Consider the following 13325-nt stretch of genomic DNA (forward strand, 5'->3'; position numbering starts at 1 on the left):
ACTATAATCTCGCACGTGCTACCACATGCATTCTCCTGTCATTATGGAAGGCAGACTGAAAAGTACTCGAGGAAAGGCATGATTATAAGGCAACAAACTACATGGTATATATCAATGTTGTCCAATAGAATTCACTGACTAGCTGTAAGCGTGGCTATGGCGACACCATTTTAGCCACGTGCACTAATTTTAGTGGAAAATGCCTTACATGCAAGAAGTCTTTCATGTGTATAATTACATAAATATATACCACCCTTTAATGTGAAACTTTGCCATCTTTCTCTTTCACCAAAGTTTGGAATTCTAGCATGACTATCAGACACAACATTTCTTACTGCAACTTCTAGGCTTTCGTCCAGCAGTTGCAAGTGATTCTTTGACTTTAACCGAGTGACTGTTGACTCGCATGAGACGTGCCAGTCCTGCCTCTGCTCTCCATCCAGAACTCGGTTGGATGCTGCTTGCCCTTCCCCATAATGGGCTCTGTTGGAGCTGCTCCTATTTTTTTTCCATCCAAGGTGGCTCCTGGGCTGGCAGCTCCAGACTGAGCTGCTCTTCTCTTCAACTGTATCCTTGGTCATCCAGTACCATCCTTTGCCCTTTCTTCCCCCATCTCCTTTCTTCCATTGCTTAAGATACCCTGGGCTCTGATAATGAAGGCATTTCAGCTCAAACTACAAGTTCAAACTACAAGTTTAAAGCTCCCCCTGCAGAGTCCACTGCCCATCCCCTCACTGAGCTCTTTCAACTGCCGGAACTCTGCTGAAACTTGACTTCCATCACCTGGATTCCTCTGCCAACAGGACTATGCTGCTCTACTGACTACACTGCTTGACTCAGCTGCTGTGACTCTGCTCTGCTTATCAGTCACTTCAAGGTTTAAGCTGCTGAATTCTTTTTTCAAATTGGTTTCCAATCCTGCACTTCTCTGGACATCTAGACTATGTTTCTGCTGGATTACACTGCTACACCTCTGCACTAGACTACACTGCAAGACTTACCTGCTGTGTCTCTATCTCTGCTGCTAAAAGATTTGTTTTTGTTTAAAAATAACTTTTAAACTGCGGCTGTGTCTCTGTTGAACTGGTTCTACTGGTTTTTCAGCTTTGTTGGCTTCTAGCTAGCAGCTGCTGCTCCACCTGCTGTCCGGTGACTCGTTCTACCAGTTTTTAGCTTTGCTGGTCGCTGGCTTGTGGTTTTACTTTTTCTTCGCCGCTTTGATCTGTGGCGACCTCCAACTTGCGGCAATTTCACCATCATCTTTCTGCACCGCTACCGACTCTCATTCCTACGGCAACTACCTCCAACCCCGAACTCTCGAGCTTCTGGACTTCACTCGCCTGCTTTGGACAGTGGTTCGTCGATGCTCTGTGCCGGCTCCATCCCGTTTACGCCGGCTTTGTCCCTCCATGGGACCTCTGACTTTGACACTGGTCTCCTTACTATTGCCTCCAACCTATTCCCTGCTACCAGGAAATATGTATCCCATTAATTAATACATAACTAGGCCTATGTAACCCGAGCTTTCCCCAGCTTTGGCTGCCGCTCCGGACCAGAGCCGTTCATTTCTTTTTCCACTTTTTCTCCCCATTTCCTTTTCTCTCTAACCCTGCCTGACTGCCCTCTCTTGTTGTCATGCCTCCTTTCAGCTCTCTTCTCTCAGATACTCTGCTCTCCCAAATCCCTACCCCAAATCCTTCATTACTCTTCGACCTTCCTACTCTCCTGCCGCCGTCCCAGGCTTGACTCCCTCTTAGAGAAGCCTACAGCTTCCCTCTGTGCCTCTCTTGGCATCCTACGAGGCACTTGTTGCTGCCTCCTTGCGAGCAGCAACCCCAACTGTCCCATCCTACTCTCTCGCCGACCTTCCCGCCCAGTGCGCCCACTGTGGGCTAATCTTGCTGATCTCCTCCCCGTCCAACTCATCCCTCCCAGCGCTGACCCTGTGGACGCTAGCAGTAGGTCAGCCATCACGACCCTCTCTGCATCTCCCTCCAGAATGTCCTTGCGAACAAGGCCCTTGCCATTCATGAACTTATCGTGGATGATTGCATCGACATCATAGCCCTGACGGAAACTTGGTTGAGGGGTGATGACACCTTACCCCTAAATGAAGCCTCCCCGCCTGGCTATACCTTCCACCACCTGCCCTGCTCAGACCACCGTGGTGATGGTGTGGCTCTCAGCACCAAATCATACCCTGGTCTGTCCCCCATACTCCTCCGGCACTTTCTCCTCCTTTGAGCATCTCACCTAATGCTACCCCTCTCACCTCATTTAAAATTCTCATTCTCTACCGCCCACCCAAGTACCATAAAAATATTACCGATACATCTTCACTGCTTTCCTCCCTCAGCACTGAGCGACTTCTCATCCTCGGTGATTTCAACCTCCATCTCAATTCATCATGCTCTCTCTCCTCTGAGTTCACTAGCCTCCTATCCTCCCTTAATCTCTCCCTCCATGTAAACTCCCCAACCCATATTCATGGCCACCCCCTTGACCTTGCCACTTCTCATGGCCTTGCTACTCCCATCATATCAATCGCAGATAAGGCCATCTCTGGCCACTTCCTCATATCGCTCTCCACCCACATCCTCCCTCCCCCCACCGCCCCTCCCCAAAATCTACTTCCTTCTGTGTTGGCCCCTGGAAAAAAACTCTCTCCCAACTCTTACAACTGCACTTAAGAAATCCCAACTGTCCAGCCTTTGGCCCTCCATTCACCATGCTATTTCTACAGCTACCGATCTGCTCAACCACACGCTCACCACCACCTTTGATGCCCTAGTTCCTATTAAAACAATTAGGCTCTCTCACCCTGGCCGTTCCCGCTGGTGTGGCCCTCATCTTCGCTCCCAAGAGATGCAGACTTGAACGGATATGGCGGACAACTGGTTTAGCCATTCACTGTCAGATCTGGCTGAACTACATAAAGCATTATCGGGTACGGCTCTCGTCTGCCAAAATTGCTCACTATTCCAGAATCATTCTGGAATGCAAAGATAAACTCCGGCTTCTATTCTCCACTGTCTTCTTAAACCCCTCTCCCGTCTCCTCCACCCTCACCTCCAACAAGTGTGAGGAGCTCATTGACTTCTTTGTCTCCAAGATTGAGACCTTCCGTTCAGCTGCCTCTGCCACTTCCCTTCCTTCCCCCAGCCCACTGGGCCAAACTTCCTCGAAGGCTTCCCCCTGCCCTAGCCCTGAACTCACATCTTTCTCCAGTTTCTCTCTGATCTCCCCCCATGACCTTTGTGCTCATCTTGTCCATGAGACACACTTCCTGCTCCCTCAACCCTATTCCCACTAAACTCCTGACCACCCAACTTCCTTTTCTGGCTCCCATATTAGCTGACATTGTTAGCTGTTCTCTCTCCTCAGGTACTGTCCCCCTCTCCCTCAAATCTGCCGACATCACCCATCTCTTCAAAAAACCAACCCTTGACCCTTCCGTGCTTGCAAACTACCGCCCCATCTCCAACCTCCCTTTCCTCTCCAAAGTCCTTGAACGTGTTGTCGCCTCCCAAATCCGTGCCCATCTTTTCCGCAACTCCATGTTTGAATCCCTTGAATCAGGTTTCCGTCCCAGCCACAGTACCGAAACGGCTCTCATGTAAACTATCCCTCCTCATCCTTCTTGATTTGTCTGTAGCCTTTGACATGGTTGATCACGCCATCCTTCCCCAATGCCTCTCCATTGTTGTCCAGCTGGGTGGGACTGCACTCGCCTGGTTCCATTCATATCTATCTAATCGTAGCCAGAGAATCACCTGCAATGGCTTCTCTTCCCGCTCCCGCATCGTTACCTTTGGTGTTCCCCAAGGATCTATCCTTGGCCCCTCCTATTTCTCATACATGCTGCCACTTGGTGACATCATCCGAAAACACATCGTCAGTTTCCACATGTACACTGATGACACCCACTTCTCTTGACCCCTCCACAGTCTCTAAATTGTCAGACTGCTTATTTGACATCCAGTTCTGGATGAGCAGAAATTTTCTCCAATTAAATATTGGGAAGACCAAAGCCATTGTTTTCGGTCCCTGCCACAAACTCCGTTCCCTAGACACTGACTCCACCCCTCTCCCTAACATTTGTCTGAGGCTGAACCACACTCTTCGCAACCTTGGCGTCATATCTGACCCTGAAATGAGCTTCCGATCACATATCCGCAGCATAACTAAGACCGCCTATTTCCACCTCCGTAACATCGCCCGTCTCCGCCCTTGCCTCAGCTCATCTGCTGCTGAAACCCTCATCCATGCCTTTGTTACCTCTAGACTTGACTATTCCAACGCACTCCTGGCTGGCTTGCCACATTCTACCCTTCGTAAACTTGGTCATCCAAAACTCGGCTGCCCGCGCCCTAATTTGCACCAAGTCCCATTCACCCACCACCCTTGTGCTCGCTGACCTACATTGGCTCCCGGTTAAGCAACGCCTCGATTTCAAAATTCTCATCCTTGTTTTCAAATCCCTTCATGGCCTCTCTCCTCCCTATCTCTAATCTCCTCCAGCCCCACCCACCCGCCCAGAGATATCGGCGCTCCTCTAATTCTGTCCTCCTGAGCATTCCTGATAATCACTCAACCATTGGTGGTCGTGCCTTCGGTTGCCTACGCCCAAAGCTCTGGAATTTTTTGTTTTATAATACTCCTGTGAAGCGCCTTGGGATGTTTTATTACGTTAAAGGCGCCGTATAAATACAAGTTGTTGTTATTGTTGGGTTTGTTTCCTGCTGTTGGCCTAGAGCAGTTATTCTAACTGGTTGAACTGAACACGATGATCGCTCCACTCTCCACACAATGTTGTTAATGATTCCATGGGGCTGAAGTCTGGCTGTATTTTTATTTGTTACACACCATTTTACCAACAAATACAAAAAATTAAAGTGCACACACATACATCATGCAAATACGAGTATTGAGATCCAATGTCTATATTGATTATTCATTATTTATTTACTAAACAAAAATACAATTAGCCACAGCTGTAATTGCAATTAGCCACATGTGGCTAGTGGCTAGCATATTGGACACCACTGGTATATATGAATGAACAGAAGAGGCTGAGCGGCGGTTTAAAAAAGGGCGCCAGACCAGGTGAGACCCCACAGCACCAGCGGAGGCAGCGCGAACCTGCGAGGGGCGAGGCTGAGCGGTGGCTTAAAAAAGGGTGCCAGACCAGGTGAGGCCCCACAGCAGCAGCGGAGGCGGCGGTGCGAACCTGCGAGGGACGAGGCTGAGCGGCGGCTTAAAAAAGGGCGCCAGACCAGGTGAGGCCCCACAGCAGCAGCGGAGGCGGCGGTGCGAACCTGCGAGGGACGAGGCTGAGCGGCGGTTTAAAAAACGGCGCTAGACCAGGTGAAGCCCCACAGCAGCAGCGGAGGCGGCGGTGCGAACCTGCGAGGGACGAGGCTGAGCGGCGGTTTAAAAGACGGCGCCAGACCAGGTGAAGCCCCACAGCAGCAGCGGAGGCGGCGGTGCGAACCTGCGAGGGACGAGGCTGAGCGGCGGTTTAAAAAATGGCGCTAGACCAGGTGAAGCGTACTAATCTGCAGTCTCCGAGCTCAGAGGGAGAGAAGTAAAAAGTAATTGAAGTGTGACGTCACCAGAAAGCAGGTAGGTGATTGGTTGGTGAGTATTTCTCTCTTTATAAACTTAAACTCTGTGGTTTATAGTTACTAAGGTCTCTCTGGTGTAGCGGGGACTGTTGGTAAACCATTTAACTGTAGTGCAATTAGTGGGATTGATTGATTTAATTTAAATTCAATTAATTAAAGGGTAAGTCATGGCAGGACAGCCCGGCCACGTGGTATGCTCCTCCTGCAATATTTGGGAACTCAGGGACACTTCCTGTGTCCCTGACAACTACATGTGCAGGAAGTGCATCCAGCTGCAGCTACTGACAGACCGCATTGCGGCACTGGAGCTGCGATTGGATGCATACTGGAGCGTTCGCGATGCTCGGGACATCGTGAATAGCACGTTTACGGAGTTGGACACACCACAGGTAGAGGTTGGACAGGCAGAAAGGGAACGGGTGACCAACAGGCAGAGTACTAGGCGCAGGCAGGTGGTGCAGGGGTCCCCTGTGGACATCCCCCTCTCAAACAGTTAAGCCATCACCCCCAACAGCACTCAGTGGTGTATCAGAGGAAAGCAGCAGCAGCCAACTTCCTGGCACCAGGGGTGGCTCTGCTGCACAGGACGGGAGGAAAAAAGAGGGCTAGAGCTATAGTAATAGGGGATTCTATTGTAAGGGGAATAGATAGGCGTTTCTGCGGCCGCAAACGAGACTCCAGGATGGTGTGTTGCCGCCCTGGTGCAAGGGTCAAGGATGTTTCAGAGCGGCTGCAGAACATCTTGGAAGGGGAGGGTGAACAGCCAGTTGTCGTGGTGCATATAGGCACCAACGATACAGGTAAAAAGCAGGATGAGGTCCTAAAAGCTGAATATAGGGAGTTAGGAGGTAAATTAAAAAATAGGACCTCAAAAGTTAGTAATCTCAGGATTGCTACCAGTGCCACGTGCTAGTCAGAGTAGAAATAGAAGGATATTTCAGATGAATACGTGGCTAGAGGAATGGTGCAACGGGGAGGGATTCAAGTTCCTGGGACATTGGAACCAGTTCTGGGGGAGGTGGGACCAGTTCAAACTGGACAGTTTGCACCTGGGCAGGGCTGGAACCGATGTCCTAGGGGGAGTGTTTGCTAGTGCTCTGGGGGAGGGTTTAAACTAAAATGGCAGGGGGTTGGGAACCTGAGCAGGGAGACAGAGGAAAGGGAAACAAGGATAAAAGCAAAAGATAGGAAGGAGAAAAACAAAAGTGGCAGTCAGAGAAATCAACAGTTTAAATCAAATGTGGCCACAGTAAATAATAATTCTAAGAGCGTTAAAAAAACAAGCCTGAAGGCTTTGTGTCTTAATGCGAGGAGCATCCGTAATAAGGTGGATGAATTGGCTGCGCAAATAGAAGTAAACGAATATGATTTGGTTGGGATTACAGAAACGTGGCTCAAGGATGGCCAAGGCTGGGAACTCAACATCCAGGGGTATTCGATATTCAGGAAAGATAGGCAAAAAAGGGAGGTGGGGTAGCATTACTGGTTAAAGAAGGGATTAACACAATTGTAAGGAAGGATATTAGCTCTGATGATGTGGAATCTGTATGGGTAGAATTGAGAAATACTAAGGGGCAGAAAAGGTTACTGGGAGTGCTATACAGACCTCCAAACAGTAAGGCGGAGGTTGGGGATGGCATTAAAAGGGAAATTAAAGAAGCGTGCAATAAGGGCACAGCAGTCATCATGGGTGACTTTAATCTACATATAGATTGGGCTAACCAAATTGGTAACAATACTGTGGAGGAGGAATTCCTGGAGTGTTTACGGGATGGTTTCCTGGACCAATATGTCGAGGAACCAACCAGAGATCAGGCCATCTTAGACTGGGTATTATCTAACGAGAAAGGATTAATTAGCAATCTTGTTGTACGAGGCCCCTTGGGTCAGAGCGATCATAATATGATCGAATTCTTCATTAAGATGGAGAATGAAGTAGTTGACTCAGAGACTAGGGTCCTAAATTTAAATAAAGGAAACTACGATGGTCTGAGGCGCGAGTTGGGTAGGACTGATTGGGGAATGTCACTCAAAGGGTTGATGGTGGATAGGCAATGGCAAACATTCAAAGACCGAATGGATGAACTACAGAATTTGTTCATCCCAGTTTGGCATAAAAATAAAACAAAAAAGGTGACTGAACCGTGGCTAACAAGGGAAATTAGGGATAGCATAAGATCCAAGGAGAGGACATATAAATTGGCCAGAAAAAGCAATAATCCTGAGGATTGGGAGCAGTTTAGGATTCAACAAAGGAGGACAAAGGGATTAATTAAGAAGGGGAAAATTGAATATGAGTGTAAGCTTGCAGGGAACATAAAAACTGACTGTAAAAGCTTTTTTCGATAAGTGAAGAGAAAAAGATTGGTGAAGTCAAGCGTAGGTCCCTTGCAGTCAGAAACAGGGGAATTTATAATGGGGAACAAAGAAATGGCAGACCAACTAAATACATATTTTGGTTCTGTCTTCACAAAGGAGGATACAAATAACCTCCCAGAGATGCCGGGGAACATAGGGTCTGATGAAAGGGTGGAATTGAAAGAAATCAGTATTTGTAGGGAAATGGTGTTAGGAAAATTGATGGGACTGAAGGCCAATAAATCCCCTGGGCCTGATAATCTACATCCTAGGGTACTTAAGGAAGTGGCCCTAGAAATAGTAGATGCATTGCTGGTCATCTTCCAGAATTCGATAGACTCTGGAACAGTACCCATGGATTGGAGGGTAGCTAATGTTACCCCACTATTCAAAAAGGGTGGTAGAGAAAAAGCAGGGAATTATAGACCGGTAAGCCTGACATCGGTAGTGGGGAAAATGCTAGAGTCCATTATAAAAGATGTAATAGCAGAGCACTTGGAAAGCAGTGTCAGGATCGGACAAAGTCAACATGGATTTACAAAGGTAAATCGTGCTTGACTAATCTACTGGAATTTTTTGAGGATGGAACTGGTAAAATAGATAAGGGAGAACCAGTGGATGTGGTGTATTTGGACTTTCAGAAGGCTTTCGATAAGGTCCCGCATAAGAGATTAGCGTGCAAAATTAAGGCACATGGGATTGGGGGCAAGGTATTGACTTGGATAGAGAACTGGTTGGCAGATAGAAAGCAGAGTTGGAATAAACGGGTCGTTTTCTGAGTGGCAGGCAGTGACTAGTGGGGTACCGCAAGGATCGGTCCTAGGACCCCAGCTGTTCACAATATATATTAATGATCTGGACGAGGGAATTGGATGTAATATCTCTAAATTTGCAGACGAAACAAAGCTGGGTGGGAGGGTATGCTGTGAGGAGGATGTTGTGAAACTCCAGTACGATTTGGACAGGTTGGGTGATTGGGCAGAAACATGGCAAATGTACTATAATGTGGATAAATGTGAGGTTATCCACTTTGGTGGCAAAAACAGGAAGGCAGATTATTATTTGAATGGCAATAGATTGGAAGGGGAAGTGCAAAGAGACCTGGGTGTTCTTGTGCACCAGTCGCTGAAGGTAAGCATGCAGGTGCAGCAGGCGGTTAAGAAGGCAAATGGTGTGTTGGCCTTCGTAGCAAGAGGGTTCGAGTACAGGAACAAGGATGTCTTGCTGCAATTGTACAGGGCCTTGGTGAGACCGCACCTTGAGTATTGTGTGCAGTTTTGGTCACCTTATCGGAGGAAAGACGTTCTTGCCATGGAAGGAGTGCAGCGAAGATTCACCAGGCTGATACTGGGATGGCAGGAATGACGTATGAGGAGAGATTGTGTCGATTGGGCTTATATTCACAGGAGTTTAGAAGATTGAGAGGGGATCTCATCGAAACCTATAAAATTCTGTCTAGCCTGGACAGACCAGATGCAGGAAGGGTGTTTCCGATGGCCGGGGAGTCCAGAACCAGGGGTCATAGTCTAAGGATAAGGGGTAAGCCATTTAGGAGTGAAATGAGGAGGAATTTCTTCACCCAGAGAGTGGTGAACCTGTGGAATTCTCTGCCACAGAGGGCAGTGGAGGCCAGTTGATTAAATATATTCAAGAAGGAGTTGGATATATTTCTTAAGGCTAAAGGGATCAAGGGATATGGGGAGAAGGCAGGGACCGGGTACTGAATTCGGATGATCAGCCATGATCTCATTGAATGGCGGAGCAGGCTCGAGGGGCCGAATGGCCTACTCCTGCTCCTATCTTCTATGTTTAATAGAGTTTTCACAGAGGAGGGAAGAGAGAGAGAGAGAGAGAGAGAGAGAGAGAGAGAGAGAGAGAGAAAGCAAAAAAGAGAGAGAGAAAAGGAGAGTGAAAAGGAGAGAGAGATTTAAAAATATGTATTTTTTTACTGCTGCCTGAAATAATTGAATTCCCGGTTACCTATGGCTTCCCCACTTATATACTGGTCTTCTGCCCAGTTTCTTCACCTGCTTGTGGGTGTCCCAGTTCTTCCCAGCCAGCTTTCTTCCCTACAGCTGATCTGGAGTGCACGCTGTGCCTGGTTCTGCCTAGCCCCAGGTAGGCACAATGAATGGAAATGATTTGATCATAAGAAATATCTAGTTCCATACCAAAAGTTCCAAATTACTTATGGCAGATGCAAAATCACCCAAAATTGTTCTGTTATCCACGCATAACACATCAGCTACAGTTTACAATAAACTGAAACTAAAGTTTAAAAGAAATCACAACAGCAAAACATCTACAAAAGATTAAAAAGAACAAGTAAACAATTCATACCTTTACTTCCAAGGCATGCTGTAGCTTTAAGCGCATGAAGTCCTGCTCCTGACGCTGAATAACTGATTGACAATCAGAAAACCGAAGGCAGGCCTGTTTTACATGGAAACCACAAGCAAGTCAGGTTTATCAGCCAGGTTTAGCTGCTCTGTTGGCAGTTTTTATACAAAGCATCAACATATCCCGGAATTTATTACCAATTATAGACTGGACTTCTACCTGGTTCAAATGGTAAATAAATCTAGATTTATAATGCTATAATTTTTCAACTCGAACACTGCATAACATTTCTTTGCTATGTTTTATAGGAGCAGTGTCCAACGTGCAGCTCCAGGACCATGTGCTACAGACATCTTGCCAATCCAGCCCTTAAAGCCTGAGTAACTTCTATTTGTGTTTTTATTTTTTATTTGCTAATTTGTCTTCTCAAATCTCCAGACTCTCAGAATTCAGAAGGGCTGATAACTGCTAGGAGTTAAAACAAACTCTACCCATATACCAAGATAAATAGAATCTGGTTTTGTAATGTACAATGAAACCTGTACAAACGGACACCCCTAAAAAGACACTTACTGACAGTCCCATTGTAATAGATACAAACTGCCCCTCGAAACCATGGACACTCGCAAATTACAAACTACAGACAGCCTTCAATGCACCAAGTTCTTTTACAACTTAAAACACCAGACACGCAAACAAGTGCAAGGTGGCAGGTGGTGAAAAATCAGCTTTTATGTAATGGGGATATTTACCAGCATGCATAGTGGCAGAGAAACTGCTCTCTCTAGGATTGAATACTTGCTCGGCTCTGTCACAGGAATAGAGGAGATTTTCTGCCTCTATGCATGCTGGCTAAAAAGATATCCATTACATAAGAGGAGAGGGGAGGAGTGTGGAGAAGTTCAGAATCAGGGACCCTGATATTGTTGGGGGGGTGGGGGGGGGGGGGGCGGCGGGGAGCGTTGCGGCGGGGGTGCCCTAAAATCCCGAGAGGGGCTCAAGAGTTGGGGAGAGAGGGAGACGGGAATGGGGGCTGGGAGAGAGGGAGACTGGGGGATAGGGGCTGGAAGAGATGGGGAATGAGGGCTGGAAGAGATGGAGACTGGGAAATGGGGGCTGGAAGAGATGGAGACTGAGGGCTCGTGGGGCGAGATGGAGAGAATAGTTTCACCTTTTCCCTGCCTTCGGTTTTCCCTCTTTGCCTGTTCTTAGGTGGCCTCCTGGTTCTTGAAACTTCACACACAAAAGTTGTTGGGGCAAAATCATAAATAAAGATTCTCAAGTACATAGAAACATAGAAGATAGGAGCAGGAGTAGGCCATTCGGCCCCTCGAGCCTGCTCCGCCATTCAATGCGATCATGGCTGATCATCCAAATTCAGTACCCGGTCCCTGCTTTCTCCCCATACCCCTTGATCCCTTTAGCCTTAAGAAAGATATCCACCTCCTTCTTGAATATATTTAATGAACTGGCCTCCACCGCCTTCAGTGGTAGAGAGTTCCACAGGTTCACCACTCTCTGGGTGAAGAAATTCCTCCTCATTTCTGTCCTAAATGGCCTACCCTTTATCCTTAGACTGTGTCCCCTGGTTCTGGACTCCCCGACCATCGGGAACATCCTTCCTGCATCTAGTCTGTCCAGTCCTGTCAGAATTTTATAAGTTTCAATGAGATCACCTCTCATTCTTCTAAACTCCAGCGAGTACAAGCCCAATTGACCCAATCTCTCCTCATACGTCATTCCTGCCATCCCAGGTATCAGCCTGGTGAATCTTCGCTGAACTCCTTCCATGGCAAGAACATCCTTCCTCAGATAAGGCGACCAAAACTGCACACAATACTCAAGATGTGGTCTCACCAAGGCCGTGTACAACTGCAGCAAGACATCCTTGTTCCTGTACTCAAACCCTCTTGCTACGAAGGCCAACATACCATTTGCCTTCTTAACTGCCTGCTGCACCTGCATGCTTACCTTCAGCGACTGGTGCACAAGGACACCCAGGTCTCGTTGCACTTCCCCTTCTCCCAATCTATTGCCATTTAGATAATAATCTGCCTTCCTGTTTTTGCCACCAAAGTGGACAACCTCACATTTATTCACGTTATATTGCATCTGCCATGTTTCTGCCCAATCACCCAACATGTCCAAATCATCCTGGAGTTTCTCGACATCCTCCTCACAGCACACACGCCCACCCAGCTTTGTGTCGTCTGCAAATTTGGAGATATTACATCTAGTTCCCTTGTCTAGATCATTATTATATATTCTGAATAGCTGGGGTCCAAGGACCGATCCCTGCGGTACCCCACTAGTCACTGCCTGCCACTCGGAAAAAGACCCGTTTATTCCAACTCTTTGCTTTCTGTCTGCCAACCAGTTCTCTATCCAAGTCAATACCTTGCCCCCAATCCCATGTGCCTTAACTTTACATGCTAATCTCTTAGGCGGGACCTTATCGAAAGCCTTCTGAAAGTCCAGATACACCACATCCACTGGTTCTCCCTTATCTATTTTACCAGTTACATCCTCAAAAAATTCCAGTAGATTAGTCAAGCACGATTTACCTTTTGTGAATCCATGTTGACTTTGTCCGATCCTGTCACTGCTTTCCAAGTGCTCTGCTATTACAGCTTTTATAATGCACTCTAGCATTTTCCCCACTACCGATGTCAGGCTTACCGGTCTGTAATTACCTGTTTTCTCTCTACCACCTTTTTTGAATGGTGGGGTAACATTAGCTACCCTCCAATCCATGTGTACTGTTCCAGATTCCATCGAATGTTGGAAGATGATCAGCAATGCATCTACTATTGCTAGGGCCACTTCCTTAAGTACCCTAGGATGTAGATTATCAGGCCCTGGGGATTTATCGGCCTTCAATCCCATCAAAAACCCTAACACCATTTCCCTACAAATACTGATTTCTTTCAGTTCCTCCCTTTCATCAGACCCTATGTTCCCCGGCATCTCTGGGAGGTTATTTGTGTCCTCCTTTGTGAA

The 13325-nt window shown here is 47.3% G+C and overlaps 1 protein-coding gene across 4 annotated transcripts in view; it reads right to left on the reverse strand.

The window, feature by feature from the left end:
• LOC147123048 (coiled-coil domain-containing protein 158-like) overlaps positions 1 to 13325 on the reverse strand; it is a 249213-nt gene that overhangs the window by 81244 nt on the left and 154644 nt on the right. For all 4 annotated transcript variants that reach the window (XM_085964352.1, XM_085964360.1, XM_085964379.1 and 1 more), the window contains one exon: positions 10326 to 10418. In XM_085964352.1, the coding sequence (XP_085820478.1) occupies positions 10326 to 10418 (93 nt within the window). The remainder of the gene's footprint in view (positions 1 to 10325; positions 10419 to 13325) is intronic.

The sequence above is a fragment of the Somniosus microcephalus genome, chromosome 2 (genome assembly GCF_052327205.1).
Source record: "Somniosus microcephalus isolate GS21.2 chromosome 2, FLI_Smic_1.0, whole genome shotgun sequence".
Taxonomy (NCBI): Eukaryota; Metazoa; Chordata; class Chondrichthyes; order Squaliformes; family Somniosidae; genus Somniosus; species Somniosus microcephalus.